The 19,803-nt window shown below is 40.0% G+C and overlaps 2 protein-coding genes across 2 annotated transcripts in view; both read left to right on the top strand.

Annotated features, from left to right (window-relative positions):
- arhgap29a (Rho GTPase activating protein 29a) overlaps window positions 1-17,777 on the top strand; it is a 44,777-nt gene extending 27,000 nt beyond the window's left edge. The window contains exons 7-23 of the mRNA XM_084746812.1: window positions 246-392; window positions 1,846-1,910; window positions 2,008-2,118; window positions 2,230-2,310; window positions 3,483-3,665; window positions 4,512-4,649; window positions 4,789-4,979; window positions 8,297-8,466; window positions 9,093-9,221; window positions 10,742-10,840; window positions 11,515-11,678; window positions 12,866-13,054; window positions 13,488-13,625; window positions 13,934-14,169; window positions 14,302-14,617; window positions 14,773-14,881; window positions 15,383-17,777. Of these exons, the coding sequence (XP_084602938.1) occupies window positions 246-392; window positions 1,846-1,910; window positions 2,008-2,118; window positions 2,230-2,310; window positions 3,483-3,665; window positions 4,512-4,649; window positions 4,789-4,979; window positions 8,297-8,466; window positions 9,093-9,221; window positions 10,742-10,840; window positions 11,515-11,678; window positions 12,866-13,054; window positions 13,488-13,625; window positions 13,934-14,169; window positions 14,302-14,617; window positions 14,773-14,881; window positions 15,383-16,335 (3,419 nt within the window). The 3' untranslated portion in view covers window positions 16,336-17,777. The remainder of the gene's footprint in view (window positions 1-245; window positions 393-1,845; window positions 1,911-2,007; window positions 2,119-2,229; window positions 2,311-3,482; window positions 3,666-4,511; window positions 4,650-4,788; window positions 4,980-8,296; window positions 8,467-9,092; window positions 9,222-10,741; window positions 10,841-11,514; window positions 11,679-12,865; window positions 13,055-13,487; window positions 13,626-13,933; window positions 14,170-14,301; window positions 14,618-14,772; window positions 14,882-15,382) is intronic.
- Window positions 17,778-19,107: 1,330 nt separating this feature from the next.
- abca4a (ATP-binding cassette, sub-family A (ABC1), member 4a) overlaps window positions 19,108-19,803 on the top strand; it is a 44,500-nt gene continuing 43,804 nt past the window's right edge. The window contains exons 1-2 of the mRNA XM_084747073.1: window positions 19,108-19,215; window positions 19,684-19,795. Of these exons, the coding sequence (XP_084603199.1) occupies window positions 19,730-19,795 (66 nt within the window). The 5' untranslated portion in view covers window positions 19,108-19,215; window positions 19,684-19,729. The remainder of the gene's footprint in view (window positions 19,216-19,683; window positions 19,796-19,803) is intronic.

Raw genomic sequence — 19,803 nt, forward strand, 5'->3', positions numbered from 1 at the left:
TAATTAGCTTCAAATAGTATTAACCCCCATCACGCTCTCCCAAGGTCAGTGTGGGCTTTTCTCGCTGACTCACAGTCGCATATGTTGTCAGCTTGACACATATGTAGCACCTCCAGCAGTGATGACAGGCGTGTTTCATGGGGGTTGTTCACTAACAGTCATGTTAAAGCCCGTCTTCAATAAGCCAATCTTTTGTAAGCCCGTTTTCTATAACCTCCCTCGTGCGGTTCCGGTGGTTTTCACAGGGCCATCTCCGCCGGTTCGGGCCGAAGAGGTGGACAGGACGCTGCAGCGGCAGGACAGCGGGGTTGAGTCAGCGCTGCTCTATGCCAAGGCCTGGTCCAAGTACACCAAAGAGCTGCTGGCATGGGTGGAGAAGCGTCTCAATATGGGTGAGTTAGGGATAAGTACACAAGTATGTCTGACATGTAAGGAGGAAGCAGCTAAGTAGCACCTATCACACTGAAGTCCAAAAGTCAGATGTCATTGTGTTCGTGTCATGGAGCATGTATTTAACTTGCTTCATTATATACTTAAGTGTAGGTTGTCATGCCAGGTTGTCTTTATGGGATGTTTTCATGTTGGGGTCTTAAAAAGCAACAACACTTTAAACCAAATGTTTTTAAATTGGGAGGCAGACCTCACAAGGGGGACTTCAAACATTTTCAGGGGTGGTTTTTAGTTATTACAATAGTTGTCAAAAAGAGATCCCATAGGATAGTGTGTGATTTGATTAAAGACAGAATTCAGAGATACAGTATTCAGGAATTTATACTGTTTTCCCCATTTCCCCAGAGTCAGAAACTAATGAATGCCTTTGGACAGACCTTTTTTATATATTTGGTGTAGTCTGAAGTTCTGAAAAATAGCAGTATCAGGCTATCTTGGGCCAATGAACAGTGATATTTCGCCTGATCTTTTAGACCTGTTAAAAGACATTGAAAATACTCTGGTTTGAATAGCAGTTTGAAATGCAGTGTTTTTCTCTCAAAAAAGTTCCCTCAAAAATTACCCAGTAAAACATTTTCAATGATATCTGCTCTTCAACAAGCAAAACACATTTTTGAAACAGAGTTTGAAAATAAACTGAGACAGACTTATTGGATTTTTTTTTTTTACATGCAGAGAATTACCTGGCTTTTTATTGCCCCTTAGTGTCAGAATTTTCTTTAACTTAAATAGGACAATTTTCCAGCTTTTAGTTAATTTGTTTGGTTGATGGTAAACGTAGCTCTTGGGAACATGTGGCTGAAAATGTCTTTAATTAGTATAAATTCTGACTACAGTTTTTGGGACCTACACTCATATATGTCATTTTTTGCAAGAGCCACAAATGTGTGGATTAATTAGGGACCGGTTTTCTGAGAACTTTTTCTCAATCACCTGAGACGGACTCGAAACAATGAAGTCTTATCCAGGCTCAAGGCTGAGTGCGCAGTGTGAGAGCTTTTGTTTGACACACCAGTTAATGAATGGTTTTCAGTCTAATACTTTGTCACTTGGCCAGTCAACACACTGACACAAAGCTCTCAGTCAGACTGTGCAGTACATTTGTTATCAGGCAAACATGCACGTCGTTTGTTTAACACTTCCCTTTTGGTTAATGCTTTATTTACTGATTAATTTTATAGATTCATCTCATGACTCAAGGACATGGTGTGAATGAATCAGAAAATACTTAAATGTTTTTATATAGTTTGTCTTGTATTTAAGATCCAGCAATTGATGCAAAATGCAGCCCAATTCAAATATTCGCACACACATAGATGACAGTTGAAAGCCATTAGACAGCGCTGTGCAGCATGTTGTTAAATTTAAGTCAACTTTAAAGTGATCTATTTGCAGATATCGAGTGTGCAAAGAGTTACGCCAAAATGGCAGAATCTGCCAAGACGCTTGCAAGTCAACAGGTGAGTAGATGTTGCGGCTGATTTGATTTGCGGCATTACACTTTTGTTGTCATAGCTGTTAGGGACTGACATTAAGACTTCCTCTTCCTCATTTAAGGAATTCATGCCTTTCCGTGAGACGTACATGGCTGCTTTCAAAAACGACATTGAATACAGCCAGCTGGTACTTCACACCGCAGCAGTACTCCAAAGCAACAAATTCATGCAGGTAATCCAACAAAGCAAAAAAAGATGCATTTCTGAAATGGGCCTTTGGGTGTATAATGGAGACAAAAGGACTTACTGACTGTGTGTGTGGGGTTTTTGTGTTTCTTTCCAGCCTCTCCTGGCCAGAAAGAATGAGCTGGACAAACTAAGAAAAGAGGTCAAGGAGCAGTGGCAGAGAGAGCAAAAGAAAATGGTGAGTTGATTGACATGATGGTTGCGTTTTGTAGAGGGCCACACACAAATGCGTACAGAATCTAAAGTTGTTTCACTGACCTGGGGGCTCGGTCCAAGAATGCTCTCGAGATGCCTAAGCCTGGTTATACACATGCATACAAATACTTTGTTTTGTCATGTAGTCGTGCAGCCTGCCAGGATCTTCACTCTGTTCCACCTCTGACAGAATAAACATCATTAACTAAGCTAATACCCCTTAACACTACAATTGTACGTGATTAGTCATTTGTAAATTAAATTGCTATTTCACATTCAGCTTGTTTTTAATGTTAATGTTACTGGTTAAGCGCCCACACTTGTTATAAGTAAATACAACAATCACTGAACATTAATTATTCATGTAATACTGTATAAATTACTGTGGGCTCTATTACATTATTGAAAACTGTTATTAATAGTTTTAAGTAATTAATATTGATCACAATCTTAGCATTTCCTTGGTGTTTTAAAAGTGCAACATGTAGGTATTTTAGTTTGAAACATTCAAACATTAAAACTGAAATTATTTACAGAATATGAAGAAATAACAACTTTGATTTTATGTAAGATTGATCCATGTATTGTGTTGCAGAGAGATAGTTTCAGCTGGGATATATGGGTGACAAGCAAATTTTTATAGTTTCCAGAAGCTCTCTTACCATTTTTGTGTCTAATAAATAAACTCAGAAAATATAAAGAAAACAAATATTCTTACACCTATTTTCCTACTAGTTGCACTGCTGTCTGAACTAACTAGCTAATGACAGCTACAGTTAGCAGCAGGTTACTGTGGTCTTCTTCTTTTCTTTAATGGCGACCTGCTACCGGGCAGAGCGTTATCGCCATAGGTTACTTTGGTGATATGCTGCCCACTGTTTGTTTGGAGTATGAGTTGGCTGATAATTTTTACATATTGCACCTTTAAAGCTTCCTCTGTATACCACTGGGAACTGATTTAATATATTAATGGTTTACATTTAAGTGGACAGATCTAGTGGAAGAAAAAGGAAAAATGGCCAGATCAATCCCTGGTAGACTGCTGACAGCAAAATTTGCACTTTTCCTGTATGTGGCGTATCTCTGCACATACTGTATCTGTGGTATTATGTTTGCTTGTCTGTGTATGAACCTAATATGTGCATTCATCCTCAGCATGAGGCAGACAGCGCTCTGAGGAAGGCTCGGCTGCTGCAGGCCCAGCGGCAGGAGGAATATGAGAAGGCCAAGGTGTCCACCAGCCGGCTGGAGGAGGAGCAGATTGGAGGAGGAGGAGGAGCTGCAGCGGCCAAACAGCTTGAGAAGAGACGCAGGCTAGAGGAGGAGGCCCTGCAGAAGGTACAGCACCTCCTCTGTTGGGACTGTGGTTCTTCTAATCTGGTATATTATAGTTTACTGTGGGCCCTGAAGTCATCATGTAGGCTTTTTAAGAAATGTTCTGTTGAATTTAATTTGTCTATAAAAGTTTGTCTTCATGATATAATTTCATCTACTTAACTTAAATTTGCTTTCAAGTCCATCTCACTCAGTAGTATAATTGTTGTTAACAAGACCATAAACACATTTAGCAGCAAGTACACACAGAAAACAGAAACCAAAGCACTACGCACATAACTAACACATAATCATGATATATTTTGTTGACATTTATTGGACATTGAAAGTACAGAGAGACAGAAAAGGCATGGAAACAATCTGCAAGAAGGATTCTGGGCTGGACTCCATATTTATGCCATCAACACATAGCAGGCTCCTCACACCGCAAACACTAATCCCAATTGCTCTATGCAAAGTGCTTACTGTCACTTAAACAGTAGCTAGCTGTGTCAGAGTGTGTATATTCTGTGACATTTGTTAAGGTCTTGTAACCTCAGCTTTCCTTTTTGTTAATGATAAACAAACAAGGAATTGTCAAAATGTCAAATGTCAGTTATCTATTTGGTGAGTAGTCAATTTCTTCGGCTTAAGGAAACAATACCAAAGATGGCAGTTCATGCCCAAGATCATTAGCCCCTCCCATCACTTACGCCTCATTGTTGTGGCACTGGTCTGAGCTGATGAGCATTGTTGGTTCGTCAGCTGCTGACCACATGCCTTGAGTCAAATCTATCATACTATTTTCTTTTTTTTTTAACTGATCAGAGAATTGAGAATTCTGATGAATTGTGTTTCCTCTGTTGGCAGGCTGAGGAGGCCAGGGAGCACTGCAAAGCATGTCAGGTTGATGTTGGGGAGAAGAGAGTCGACCTGGCCAACACCAAGAGTGTGATCATCACTCAGATCCGAGAGATGGTCTCGCAGTGCGACCTCACCCTCAAGGCGGTAAGTCTTCACGTTTTTTTTTTTAAATTTAAAATTCAGACCGAGTTGAATAGCAGAAATAATACCCTACACCTCCGACAGACTGATGAGGAGACACTTGTTGCTTGATGCGCAGGTTAATGTTTGTTCCTTGTTTCAGGTGACGGTTAACTGGTTCCAGCTTCAGCAGGCCCAGGTCGTATCCCTCCCTGTCAACCACCAGAGTCTCTGTGAAAATGCTAAACTGTATGAACCAGGTCAGCGCTATATCGACTTTGTCAGGAGTCTTCCCACTGATGGGCCTCGCCTGGAGTCGCACTCATTTGATTCAGCTGTCACACAAAACACAGGGTGAGAAATTAAGAAGCTGTTTCTGAGGAATATATGGGTTCAATGGCTTCTGTTATCATTTTGGGGTTTACAAGGGATTTAAAGGGTAATTCTGATATTTTTTTAAACCTGAGCCCTAATTTTTGTACATATTTTGGGGTTTAAATGACTTTTTGGTTTTGGAATTCCACATTCCAGTGCAGCTGATCACCTCAGCCAGAAGCTAATCCTTTTGGATAAATGGGCCAATTAAAGTAGGTCCAATGAAAGTGCTTGCTTTCGCCACTGACAGGTTCAGATTTGTCTGACAACATTATTGAAAGGATCCCTGACACTGTTAATATTGCTTTCTTCAAAGCCACCAGACTCTTTTTGACAAAACAGTAATTTTACCTCACAGAATGCAGGAGTTGCTGGTCTACTGCTGCCTCGATCAGCTAGTTTGTTTGTGTAGTTGTGTGACTTTGATATTTTAACATGTTCATTTGAATCCAAACTAACCAAAATTTTAATTCTCTTTTAATAGCAGAATTACCCTTTAAGCAGATAGTCAACTAAAAGACTAAATTTTTACATTACTGACAAAACACACAACTCAGCAGTAAATTTAATCTTCTAATTTGAGAACATGGATGTGTCATAAAATCACAAGTAGGTGTCAAACGAAAACAGACAGCTTATAAACATTCTTATCTTTATGACTAATATTCAAACAGCAAGTTTTACTGTACAGTGTCACCAGTAAGGCACTCTGCGCAAATCCAATCACAGTCCAGCATATTACATAGTAGGCAGAGTCGATCTTCAGGTCGTGAACCTAACTGGAATGTGACCTTTGAATTAAAGGGATTGTTCAGATTATTTGAATTGAGGCTGTATGTGATGATGGTGTTTTAAAGGTTAGTTTTGATTCACTTTGCTCACATAATAATACAAACAAACTAACAGATTGAGGCAGCAGTATACCAGCAACATTTTACCATGAGGTGAAATGACTGATTGCCTTGAGTGAGGGAGAGCAGTATTTGGGTCATTTAATGGTGGTTTCCCCATTAGAAGAAGCTGTATGTTGGCGAAGTAAAGCAGTGAAAATATTATAATGTAGCATACAGTAAAGCTGATATAATTTTTTTTTTTAGTCAGGGCATTTTTAAGTGGCTAAAATGCAGTTTGTTGCTGAAGCTGTCCACAGTAGAACATTGTTTGGCTTATATGCCATTACTCTTCTCCTCTCGCTTCTCCAAACTGGGGGTGTGTCTATCGACATCTACTGTACGTAATACACTGTCAGATAATCCAAACTATCCCTTTAAATCTGAGATCTGTTGCATACTATTGTGGGACTGTGCTTAATTTTAAGTATGTCCGCCTCCTTAGTCATTTCCTTGATAACATCTGTGAAAGTAAACACAAACAGCGATAACCAAGTTATTTTTGTTTGACAGCTAAAGTGGTGGATCTCAGAGGGGGGTCACAGTCCCGCAAAGTTTCAATTTCAGTGTCATTTAATTAATCTGAAAAATGTTTCAGTCTCTCCACATGAGGTGTTGATCATCATAAAATTATTTCACATCAGCAGCTTCAAGCTTGCATCACAGGATTATGTGGTAACATAAATATTTATTTATTGTAAACAGAGGTTGTAAATACAGTGAAATGAGGTGGTCTGTGGTACTGTAGACCTCAGTGGGTGAGAGGTGGAGGGATTGAGTGAGCAAGCTTGTTTTGGAAAGCATAAAACAATTGGGTTGGCCAGGGCTTCCTGCGGAAATGACTGCGGTCACGGGAGAGAGGAGCTGGGGCGGTGGGCTTATCATCAATTTCACCAAACCCTCTGTGAAATATTCTAGTAGCTTTCAGACTTTATACATACAGTTTTTGAAAGGAACATAAAAAAAACACAGTGGTCAGTGGGTAATTTTTAGTACCCAGGTCTTTTTAAAGGCTTTGGTCAAATAAATCGGTTTCCTTTTGAGAGAGTTTTGTTGACACAGGTTTGCGGTCACACACGCAGATGGAAATAAGAGAGTGCTTTGTTCTTCCTTAGTTTTCTCCCTCTACCCACGACCCCCCAACTCTGATCCCTCTGATCAAAAGAATCCAGCTCGCGAGAGAGGAAATGAAACACACACACATACACACACATGCTCACATGCGTCCACAGCAGCGGTCTTCAAAGGTTAAATATAGACCGCTGACCTACATCTTGTATATTGTGAGATACAGTGGGACGTCTTTGTTAACAATGGTTGGCACAGATTGTGCATCAGCCATTCACGAACCCATCTGAGTCACTTAATCATCATTATTCTCTTAATTAACCCCTGTCTTTGATGGTAAGGTGGGGCTGATCTCCTGATATCATGATTATTCAGGGATCTTTTCAGCACTGATGGAATTAGGAAATATACTTGGCAACATAGGAATCACAGATAGAGATCCTATCTAAAACTGTCTGAAGAGAGGACTGTTATTGAATGCTTTGCTCCTCACAAGATTTCACTATTGTCCTCTTAAATGTTATCCTTATCCAGATTTTGTCAAGCCCTCTGGGACAAATATGTTATTTTGGGCTATATAAATAAAACTGACTTAATATGACCTATATAAATATATGATTAGCAATGTTCCACCTAAACACAAAGAATATTTCGACAAAAACTACGTATCAACAGTAGTTTTCTATCATAAAACAATTCATTTTTACAACCCAGCCTGTGGGGGAAGGAGAAGCAACATAAAATCGGGTATTTATGATTAATTAACTTCTTAGGACAGAAAACAGAAATGGGTGAAGAAAACTGTAAAGAAAATGGCTGGTGTGCTCCTGAATATAAACAAACAAGGACTCTCAAATTAGAGGTACTGATCACTTTTCTAAAGGCAACCAAAAATGAAAACAAAAATCCTCACTGTTTGTTTTTAGTTTTGCTTAATAAAACCAAAAGCATTGAGAAAAGCACCTTTGTTCCTAGTGAGTCTAAACAAAGAAATTCCTACCATGAGTGTGGACTTTGACAGTTTTTAAAACTAAGCCAGGCTCAGTCCCCATGTAGATTAACGAATGCCCCAAAAATACTACTTTCTATGAGTTAACGCAGTTGTTAACATATACGATATGCCAACATTCACATAATGATGAGCCGTTTTGGGAAGCTGGGACTCAGATCAAAAGATATTGAATAAAAATACAAAATATCAGACTTTATAGGTCCAAAACTTACAGTATTTGTATTTCAGCCTTCAAAAATGCTGTTGTGTAAACCTTTGTAGCTTTGAGGCACTATGAGTTAACGAACAAGAAAATATTGTTACTCTCATCCCATTTTTCTCCCTAGGATGCCTTTCAACAAGCGTTCACTCACCGGCAGCCACTCATCCCACAGTAACCTGTCACAGGCCTCCGTGACCTCTGACATCCTGGGTGCAGATGACGTGGACAGTCCCACCAATGCCCAACACACCAAGATTGCAGAGAGGCGGTCCAACAGCAGCACTGACATCCAAGGTACACAAGTTGATCACACTGGAAAAGATAGTTATTTTGCACTGTGCAACAGTTTCATTGTAAAACAGACAGCGGTAGCAGCTTCCCGTCAGTCTCAGAAGAACAAAATGCAGTCAAGCCACAAACTAGACAAGCTGCTTTGTGAGCAACATGCAAAAATAATAAGAATTGAAAGGAGAAAGTCACAGAAGCTTTAAACTACGGACAGTTTCCTTTGATTATCTTTATCTTTTGTTTTGTTTTGTGTGCAACTTGGATCCACCCAGATCATTTTAGGCAGCACTGGGCTAATGGGTGTATTAGTGGCTAATGGGCTCACAACTTTCAGGCCCATTTGCCGGGAATGATAGCAATAGTGAGCTTCTAAGGTAAACTATACTATAGGTCAATACTATAAGTGTCAATTGGCCATCATACTTAATTCTTGTATGTAGTTGATGACTGAGATTCATTTCAAGGGTCACTAAGTAATCTATTATTTTAACTGGAATCCAAGATTTCAGTAATTTTAATATTTTATGTACATATAACCCAGAAGAGAAATGTAATAGTCGCATTTTTTCAACATGTGTGGGCTGTAATATTGTGACTTGTGACATGTTATTTTTTTATTTGTTTCTAACCAGCACTTCGGATCCAGGGACCATTTCGTCCCTGGGCCTCAGCCAGCCAGGGTGGAGGGATGTGCAGCGACTCGGAAAGTGCTGGAGGGAGCAGCGAGTCTCGGTCAATGGACTCACCCACTGCAAGCCCAGGTAGGGTCAGTCAGACAGCAGCTACATATCTAGAGTTTATTACCTCAAACTATGCCTACCCCCGATTTAATTTCTTTTGTTTAGCCATAGAATTGAATTTAGCTTTTTTCACCTGACAAATTAGTTTTAATCAGTAAAACAAGGCAAAAACCCCCAAAACATATGCATTATATCCCTTACAGTATGTATGCTCTTTAGGTTGTTTAATGGACAGGTTACTTTTCTTTGTAAACACTGTGTTGTAATAGTATGTAAAAGTCTTTGTTTTACTTCACAGCATATTAGAAAGATATTTATCTAACAACTTTGGTCCTCAGCTGTAATCTGCATAAATCTTTCCTGCTGTGACATTTGAGTTATCAAGGAAATCACACCTTTGATGATTACAACTTAGAAAGCCAAATCTCTCGGTTTCCTCTTGTTGTTACTTGTCACCTAACTGTAAACATTAGGTGTATTAGTCTTCCATCAGGGATAAAGAAACCGCACACTGCAGATGACAGACAGGAGGGACATTCCTCAGCGCTGACTGTCTTAATTGCCCCTGGGGTTTACAGACATGTTATTCCCTATGAACTTGATGTTCACCCAACGCAAGAAACGTTGCTGTTATCTCAAGAATCAAGCTTAGCAACCACTGACAGTGGTGCCTCTTTGTTGAACATTATGCAACTCTGTTAGTCTACAATGCAAACAAACACGTAAAATTGTAGTTTTGGGGCAAGTTGGGGTTTGTCAGTGTTTCCTCTGTTGCTGTGCAACAGTACATACAGTGTGTGTCACAGTGAAATGTCCTTGAGCTGATCCTCTTCCTAAAAATCAGGACGTGGCAGGCCTCCATCAAGTGTTTGCAGAGGAGATTGTCATTCAGATTCATGTAGATTAAGGTATAACAATGGATCTATAGTAAGCTTGGCATACAGTATTCATACTTATTAAATGCTTGCCTAATTGAAATGTTTCTTGCAAAAGTTCCAATATAAGAACTCTCTAGTTTACCAGTAAGGCCACATTCAGACAGAATGAAGTGCTGCAGTGAAAACACCAGTCTTCTCATTCATTTTGAAAGGGGTTAGTCTATTTGGGTTGTGGCAGTTAGGGCTGCAGGTGATGCTAAGTAAAACAAACAAAAAAACGCAGCAGCATGTGGCAGAGGAAGTTGAAATTGGGGGGAGGATAGTAAATTGTACCGATAACACCCACCTACTAACCGTCCAAGCCCCAGACTGTAAGAGTTCATCCCTGATGAGCCGCCTTACAGTACTGAGCTCATTAGAAAAGCAACTGCATTATGCAAATTGGGCCAATTGAAAGTGTGAATCACCAACAATCTACAACTGTGAATTTAATTAACAACAGGAAGTTGACCACACCTTTTTAGTTGGGCATTAAAGAAAGTAGTTTCAGTCCCTCAGTACTGCTCATTCCCCCTACTACCGTAGACAACAGAACTGACCAGAATTGACTTGAAATGACAGTGGGAATATGGACTTACTGGTGTGTCGTGCCTTACTGTTCAGGAGACTTCAAGAGGAGATTACCCAGAACCCCCTCCACCGGCACCATGTCATCTGCGGATGACCTGGATGAGAGAGAACCTCCTTCTCCCTCAGATAATGGTGAGTCAAACTGAGTACCATTATCTGTTACTGGAATTGTTCTGAGTATTTGAAGCTGGGTTGTATGACTAGATGGCGGTCCGTAGCTTCATGTTAGGACAAACAGAGAGGGGAACAGCACGGAAGTTAAACAATGTATTGCAGTGAATAGGGTCAGTAACAAAAGGTATTTTAGGCACTTAAGAAAACATCCACCTGAAAATGTAATCATCATCACTTTAAGTGATAACCACTTACAGGGCCTTTTTTGGAAACCAGTGTTATATGCCAAATATTGCTCTCTCCAGTTTAAATGTATGCTACATTTAGAATATTTTCACAGCCTTACTTTGCTTTGTGACAGACTTTTTTCATGAAAAAACACCATTATACATGGCAAATATCGCTCTCTCCAAACCAACCAAACTCCTTAGGTGAAGTAGGTAATTTTTCCTCAAAGAAAAAAGAAGAATGAATGAAGAAGAATGTCCACAGCAGTTCATCGCTAATTTTCCATGCTGGTGCCCCTCTGTGCTTCTCCAAACTGGAGACTAAAATATAATCCAGACTATCCCTTTAATATCTATAGTCTTTTTCTCGGTGAGATTCAAATGTATTCCTACGGTAGATTTGAGATGAGAAGAATATGGCCTTTAATGATCCCCTTTGTCCCTTGTTTCTCCTTCTCTCTGCAGGTTTAAGTGAGATGGTAATTGAAACAGCCAGCTCTCCAGGTCCATTTAGAAACACCCAGATGTCCAAGGCTGCTCAAACCCACAAGCTAAGGAAGCTTAGAGCGCCATCCAAGTGTCGCGAGTGCGACAGCCTAGTGGTGTTTCACGGAGCAGAGTGCGAGGAGGTAACCTTGGTTTCTTTTCTTTTTAGGTTTCTTTTCCAACCATGATTGTCTGTTTGGACCTTCATTAAATGTAGTGATTCCACAGCATTCAGAGCATTACAAGTTCAAGATGAAAAGTGCCAAAGTTTCACAAAGGCTTCTTTATCGGTCATGGTGAGCAAAGATCAAACAAAAACAAAAGGGAGAGACCACCTCTTCCCCCATCAAAACCTTTGCATAAAGGAAAACGTTTAAACTGGCCACAAGCTCTCCTCAGAGACCAAATCCACCAACTGGTCTCAGTCGGGGAACGGGCAGTGGAAACTGAAGACCTTTTGTTCATCTTCTGAGGAGTGGCCTCCATCACCCCTGTGCCCCCCGCCAGTTTATTTTAGATCCAGTTTCTTTCCATATTTATTAGATACACAATATGATAACAAAACTGTTCTGTTTTTTTTTAAGATCGGTTATGTAACGCTGGTCGACACATTGACAGGGGAAGAATGAAGCTGTAAGAATGTAACTCTGCAGTGTGCTGGAATCATTCCATGGCATTCGCTCAACGATATGAAGCTTCTTTTGTCGGCTTTTTGGTCTTAATTGAAAGAGCAGTTCACAAACTACTTTTAGGTGCATAGTTTTGTGCCTAGGCTGTAAAGATTTGGAATCAAGTGGAATTGATGGTTTTATTGGCTTTAGTTGCAGAGACGTAGAAACAAGCCTGTCCACTGTTTTCTATCAGCATGTAGCTTCACCTCAAGATTTTGAATAAGGATGTATCATCTCATGTTTGTTTGTTTTTACATTAGTTGCAGTTGCAATCTTTTTATTCATTTACTAAGTCATTAGTTTGAGGAAAGTATGTCATTATTTTGTGATACCAAGTCATTACTAAGAGATACTGATGCCTTATTTCAAGGTTTCTCATCACATCACGTCCGAAATGGGCTTTCATAGAATCTAGAGAATCAGTAAGTGTTTGTTTGTAGAATTATTTTGATCGGCCTTGTATAATCACTAAACTTATAAGCTTTATCCTGATTTTCTTCTGTGTCTTCTGCTACTATAATGATCAGGAAGTTAAACTGGGAAAAACCCAGTTCCATCTCTTCTTTTTTTTAAACTCTGCCTTTCAGCAGTACAAACAGTGTTAAAAATGTCTAACTCTGTCCCTTTCATAACTGAGTCGTGTGCCATCATGTTTGCAGTGTTCGTTAGCCTGCCATAAGAAGTGTCTCGAGACGCTGGCCATCCAGTGTGGCCACAAGAAACTCCAGGGGAGGCTTCACCTCTTCGGCATTGACTTCCAGCAGGCAGCTAAGAACAGTCAGGACGGCATCCCCTTCATCATCCAGAAGTGTACATCAGAAATTGAGAACAGAGCGCTTAATATTAAGGTATTTCAGTCAAACACAAGAGAAAAAATAATTATTGTTAGACCAATGGAGGATTTAATTGGTTAAATTACTGTAAAAAACAATCATAATCAAAATGATTGGTACTATAAGCAGCCTCTGGTTCAAAGCAGCTGTAGTGTTTATGATAATGTTGCTGTTGTAAAAATCCATGTTCCCTCTGGTTGAAAAGAAAATGTAGCTCTTTGTCTTTGGCTTCAGTAAAGAGGATCCAACACTATAACTCAAAATATAATTTGAAGTTTGCATTTAAGTTTGCAGTTAAGTTTGCTTTAAATGCATGTACTGCATGATGTTTGTGTCTTTGGTGTATCTTGTTAATATTCTGCATCCGTTACCCAGTTTTGCCATGGTGATCCTGAAGATTGCATCTGATTTCCATGCGTTGAATGTATTTTGTTTTTGTGCTGTGAAGGGTATCTACCGCGTGAATGGAGCCAAGTCGAGGGTCGAGAAGCTGTGCCAGGCGTTTGAGAATGGCAAGCATCTGGTGGAGCTCTCCGAGCTTTATCCCCACGACATCAGCAACGTACTCAAACTCTACCTGAGACAGGTGGGCTTCTTTTGAAACCTTATCTTTAACATAATGGGTACTGAGGTATTATAGATTTACTTCGGCCTATAAATTGGGTCATTCAAATCAGGACACGAGATAGTTAAGTGTGTTCTTCTGAACAAAGCCACTGCAGTGGTATTTGTTTTTCATTGTTTATTTTTGGTACATAGCTCCCACCTCTCATCCCCTAATCTCATGCCTAATTCTGTCCCACTTGTCTATTTACTTGCATTTTTCTGTTGTCTCTGTTTATAATTAACTTCCTTGTTTCATTTATTTTTCCCCCTCATACTTTTCCTCTCCAGCTTCCAGAGCCGCTCATCCTGTTCCGCTATTACAACGACTTTATTGGGTTGGCCAAGGAAAGCCAGAGTATCATTGTGGAGGAGCTGGAGGCGTTGCGGCTCAGTCCCACCCCAGTGGCTCCGGCCCAGGTCAGTGTGGAGCTCAACCGGGTCCTCTTCAAGATCAAGGACCTGCTGAGGCAGCTGCCACCGGCTCATTATAAGACACTACAGTTCCTCATAGAGCATCTACACCGGTATGGAGGCCTCAATCAAAGAACCCATAGCATAAATTCTGATGAGTGCATTGTTAAGTTGGTCACTTTACAAGCAGGAATCATATTCTTTGAAATCTCTATACATATATCAATAATCCTTTGTCTCTTCAGGGTAACAGAACAATCAGAGGAGAATAAGATGACAGCCAGCAACTTGGGTATTATCTTTGGTCCAACGCTGATCAAACCGAGGCAGGCGGACGCCGACGTTTCTCTCTCGTCTCTGGTGGATTACCCCTATCAGGCACTGATCGTCGAGCTCCTGATCAGACACTACCAGATGGTCTTTGACACCCCCCTCAGTCCACTGAGCAGCACCTCACCCACAGAGATTGATGCCCCACCCCGCCCTGACACCCGTCTCACGCATCAGGAGAAGGAGCAGCAGCTGAGCAGGCACTCTAAGTCGCTGGGAGACATTCAGGAGGTAATCAGTCATTAGTTTTCGTGCATAAATGAGGCAGGCGTGGAATGTAGCAACATTTTACATCATAGTATGTACAGCACTTTTGTCATTTAACATTAAGTGGTGGATTGATGCTTTGTTTTCTATCCTTATTCTTGTCCATCTTGTCATTACAGCAGAGCTCTAAGGTGTACAAGAGGCATTCCTCCATAATTCCTTCTTCCCACTTACTGGCTGAGGTTCAGGAGACCGTACCAGGCATTGATGGAAGTGACTTTGAACCTGGTCAGTATTGTTACAAAGCTAACTAACCAATATAAAGCATCATTATCAGGCCAGTATTACACCAGAAATACATTTATACTCAACAAAATATAAATGCAACGCTTGTTTGTTCTCCAATTTTTCATGAGCAAAAGATCTAAGACTTCTTCTGTGCATTCAAAAGGTTTATTACTCAGATTTTAACACATTTGTGTACAAAATTAGTGTGTTAGTGAGTCTAAGACACTACTGTGCAATAATCATGATGTTTAATTTGCATCTTTTTATGGCACACCTCTGAGGTGGATCGCTTAAATTATTTGTGAACAAAATTGGAGAGAAATAAACAGAAGAAGTCTTAGATTTTTTTATGTCAAGTCAAACCAAAGTGTTTATATTTTTGTTGGGTGTTTCTTATTATGTGACGCTAGCTGCTGGATATTGTCAATGAATGCAGAGTTTCTGAAGTCATTTAACTTGATGTGTTAATGTTTAACCTCTTGTGCATCTTTCTGTTTAAAGCTGATGAAGTGGATTCAGAGACCTTCAATGGGGTTTTGTCATCAAGTGTCCCTGAGGGGCTGAAACCAGGTGAGAGAGGCCTCAGTCGTTCTCATCACGTCACTGTCACCAGGGTCCAGCTCCGACACCCTCGCAGCAAACTCTCCTCCCGGCCAATGAGCTTGCCAGCAGAACAGATACTCAACCGAGGCCAGGTAGACGAGAAAAACACCTGGAACAGCACCGACCAAGACGACAGGAGAGGCGGTAGTTGTGACCAGTCCATCGAAGAGGTGGACGAAACTGAGAATACAAAAATGCGAGTGGGCACACATTTCCGGAGTACATTTATTGACACGCAGACGTTGCGCAGGACTTGGGACAAACAGTACAAGCATGAAGTTTCTTCCAGAACTGTCAGGATAGTGGCCAGTTCATCCACAGACAATACAGCAGCGGATTCCAGCAGCTTATCAACTTCTGTGCCGTTGTCCTCATCAACCTTCTCCCTTGGAACTACTGGTGGTGCTATCAGCAACCTCTACCCCAACAGACCTTACACTGTCGCAGTGCGACCCAGCAGGACTTTAAGAAGGGAGGACAATGTCAACAAATTCAACACTGTTACAACAGCTTTCAGGGCTCCCAGAACTCTCCAGCCTCCTCCAGGGACCTTCTACAAGCCTCCGTCAGGGAGCAAAGCCAAAGCGCTGCAGAACTGTGCATCAGCTAACAGCGCTGAGGAAGAAGATGAGGAGGAGGATGATGACGATGAGGAGGAAGAGGAGGAGGAATTAGGGATTGAGATCGAAGTGTCTGTGGATGAGCCTCTTGAGGAAGAGGCCGAGCAGGCTGCCATGTCTCCCAGCTCCAGCCCCGAGGAACTGGGACAAAACCAGGCCAAACCAGTGTACCAGAGACTGAGGCCCAGACGCCTCCAAGAGGTCGAACATCGAGAAGCTCATTTTGTGTGATCAGCTGAGCATCATGGGATGTCCAATCCAAAAAACAGTGCTTGAATGTGAACAATGTGTGCCATGTTATTGCCGTATTGGACAAAGAATAAGAAACATCTGCAGTGACCATTCCCATTTCCTGTCCGTTTATGCTGTGTGTTCCAATAACAGTTGAGCTAGCTTGGTATGTCAGTCAGCTTTCTCCTTTCTTGTTTCCTATACTGAGATATTCAATGTGTTAGCTAGTGTATGCTGAAAAGAAGAGCAAATTTTGAAAATCGTTAAAAAATGTTGCTGGGCAACCTATAAAAGTGATATGTATTCACGTCTTAAGCGAGCTAATGTTAGCAAACAATAACTAACTAGCTAGCTAATCTACATCAACCATTAGCTAGCAAGTTGGCTAGCATGCTGCTAACATTAGCTTACTCTAGCTAGCTAGCTAGCCAGCATACATCACTTGTTTGATAGCTAGTTGCTTTTACAGGAAGAGAGAACGTTGACTGAAGTGAAGCTTGCTCAAGTGTTACATTGGAACACAGAGAAGAAAGGGGCGGGACTTAGGAAGGCTCAGTTTACAGATGTAATACAATTGTGGGCACCATGTGAACAATTAAATGTACCTTTTTGGTCCTCAAAAGACAAACAAGATGCACTTAAGTTGCTGTATATTTTTAACATGATCGACCAATATTTCATTTAGCAATCACTCGCTCAGTACACTCGTCAGAATATTTATAATTCCTTTTGAATCTGTGCAATTACATTTTTATTTGAATATTTTGTACAAAGTTCTTACAGACTCACTATCTATGTTTATGTTTATATACCAAAAACAGTTTGAATTGTTACAATAGTGCATGTAGCCACAATATTGAAAAAAAAAGTTTGGTGCACTTATCTGACATCAGTACTCTTCACAAATCTTTTCTGAGTCGTGTTTACTGTGAGTCAGAATGTTTCAAACTGTTACATTTAGGTTATAATTAATCATTTTGCTAATAACTTGTGTATAAAGCAATATAATGACCTTTGTTACATGCTCTACTGGGTATCTGTATTGATATGTTTTTGAAGCACCAGTTGCAAAGGGTATACATCCACTTGTTTTTATACTGTTGAACTTGTATGGTGTCAACTTAAAACTGATCTGAAAAGCTTTTAGAAATGCCTCTGGTTTGTATAATGGCATTCTCTTTTATTTTTAAGATAACATTTCCATTTCTTAATAGCCAAAGCTGTTTTTTTTTTTTCTTTTTACAACTCTAAGTAGTTTTATCAATAACCTAAACCTTACAGGTTCTTTGTAAGTAATCGCAAATGCATCATTTATTTAAATGTTATCTGTTTTTCATGGTAATGTACAAGGTTGACAGAATGTTGAAAAGTTCAGTGTAAAAAAACAGGTACATGAAAACAAACACCCTTTTGTAACTTATTAAAATATATCTGACTACTTCCATGATGGTTTGTTTTTTCTTCTTCACATCTTTACAACTTTCAACTTAATCCAACAAAGAAGAATTTTTCCTATGATTGGCAGAAGTTATGAAATGTTATTGTTTAGCAAGAAAAGTTTCATCCTTGTAATACATAAAGTGACAGTCTTTGAATGTATAAACCCCACTCCCCAAAAAAGTTTAGATGCTGTGTAATTTGAGTGCAATTCAATGATTTGCCTATCATTTTCAACCTTTTTGTATTCAATTGACATAAAAGAGGCATCATTGAAAGGCTCTGGTTCACCATTGTGTGAAAAACTGTGGGCTAATAGTCAACAGTTAATAAATGTTTCTCAACACTGAACTCCAGGAATTTAGGAATTTCATCATCTACAATCCATAATGTGATTAAAAGATTCAGAGAATGAAGAGAAATCTCTGCATGTAGGGGGCAAGGCTAAAAACCAACACTGAAACATTAAAAACACACATGAATGCATAGAGGATATCACTACATGAACATGTCAGAAAACTGCTGTAAACACAGTTTCTCGCTGCATCTACAAATGCAAGATAAGACTCTACCATGCAAAGCGAAAGCCAAATATCAACAACATCTAGAAATGCTGCTTCTCTGGGATCCAAGTTCATCTGAGACAGATTCATGGAAAGTAGAAAAGTTTGTTGTGGTCTAACTAATTCGCACTTCAGATTATTTTTGGAAATCATTAATGTCATGTCCTTTGGGCCAAAGAGTAATAAGACAATCCGCACTGTTACCAGCACTAACTTGGTACCATGGTATCATGGGTAACTTGTACACGTGTGAAGGCCCAATTGATTCTGAAAGACATACAGGATTTAGAGCAATATATGCTGCAATCCAGACAACATTTTTGTCAGGGATGCCATGCTTTTAGTTTTTTTTCCAAACACTGACGAAGGGTTGTTTAAAGAAAAGGTGATATAACACAGTAGTAAACATGCTCCTGTCCCGGCTTTTTTGGAATGTGTTGCAGGCCTCAAATTCAGATTGAGTATATATTTACAAAAACAATAACACTGGACCTAATCAGTTTGTCCATTAAATATCCTGTCTCTGTACTGTATTAAATTTAATATAGGCTGAAATGTATTTGCAAATCATTGCATTCAGTTTTTCATTTGTAATTAAAATCTGCATATGTATTCTTTAGCAGTGGTAGGATTATAACAGAGGTAGGATTATACAGTATAATATGGGCCAGGTGGTTAGGTCATATAGGCCTCTACCAATGGATGAGTGTTAGCAGACTCCCAGCACTGTGAAAGGAGATTAAATCAATCTGCTTAACTATTCACAAGGTCTGGGATTCTAGCTGTGTTAGCAACCCCGAGGACCACTCGGTAGAATAGGCTATGTGGTGTTATGCTTTATTTATTGGATATAAATCGACAGTGCAAGTGTTCCTCTGAGGTAAGTGACACATCATGCTAGACTATAATCATGAAATTGACTTTAGTCAAAGTATATATGCTTAGTGACGTGGCAGTCGTAAAATTACATAATAGTTGTAACCGGCCTAAAGCAAATTTTGTTATGTGTCCTGGTAATGTACATTGTTCATTGTTTTTGGGTAATGACATTAACCTTGAATAGTACTGAGAGTTTGTTTATAGACGGTGGAAAGGTCTTTAATTGTTATGCTGACCATGTGTAGCGTCTTTGAGCTCATTAACCTCATTATAGAGCTATTGCTAGCCTTCACATGGAGTACTCACTGGATGAATGGAGAGGCATCTCTATGGTGTACACAGGAGTTCATCCACACAATTTAGCTTTCCAAATTCAAATTTTTGGAACTTTTAAAGTCGGAAGTGATTTTGTAAAACATGAGGCAGCTTTATTTAGCTTATTAGAGTATTGTGGACTTGTTGGATACAGGTCTGTTGGCTGGTGCCAGCCCCTGCGGGGGTGAAAAGGAGGAGCAATGGGGGCAGGAAGACAGGTCAGACTCCTGCTGTGGAAGAACTGGACCATCCGCAGGAGGCAGAGGGTAAAAAT

The sequence above is a fragment of the Lutjanus erythropterus genome, chromosome 21, assembly GCF_056507025.1.
Source record: "Lutjanus erythropterus isolate fLutEry1 chromosome 21, fLutEry1.hap2, whole genome shotgun sequence".
Lineage (NCBI taxonomy): Eukaryota > Metazoa > Chordata > Actinopteri > Lutjaniformes > Lutjanidae > Lutjanus > Lutjanus erythropterus.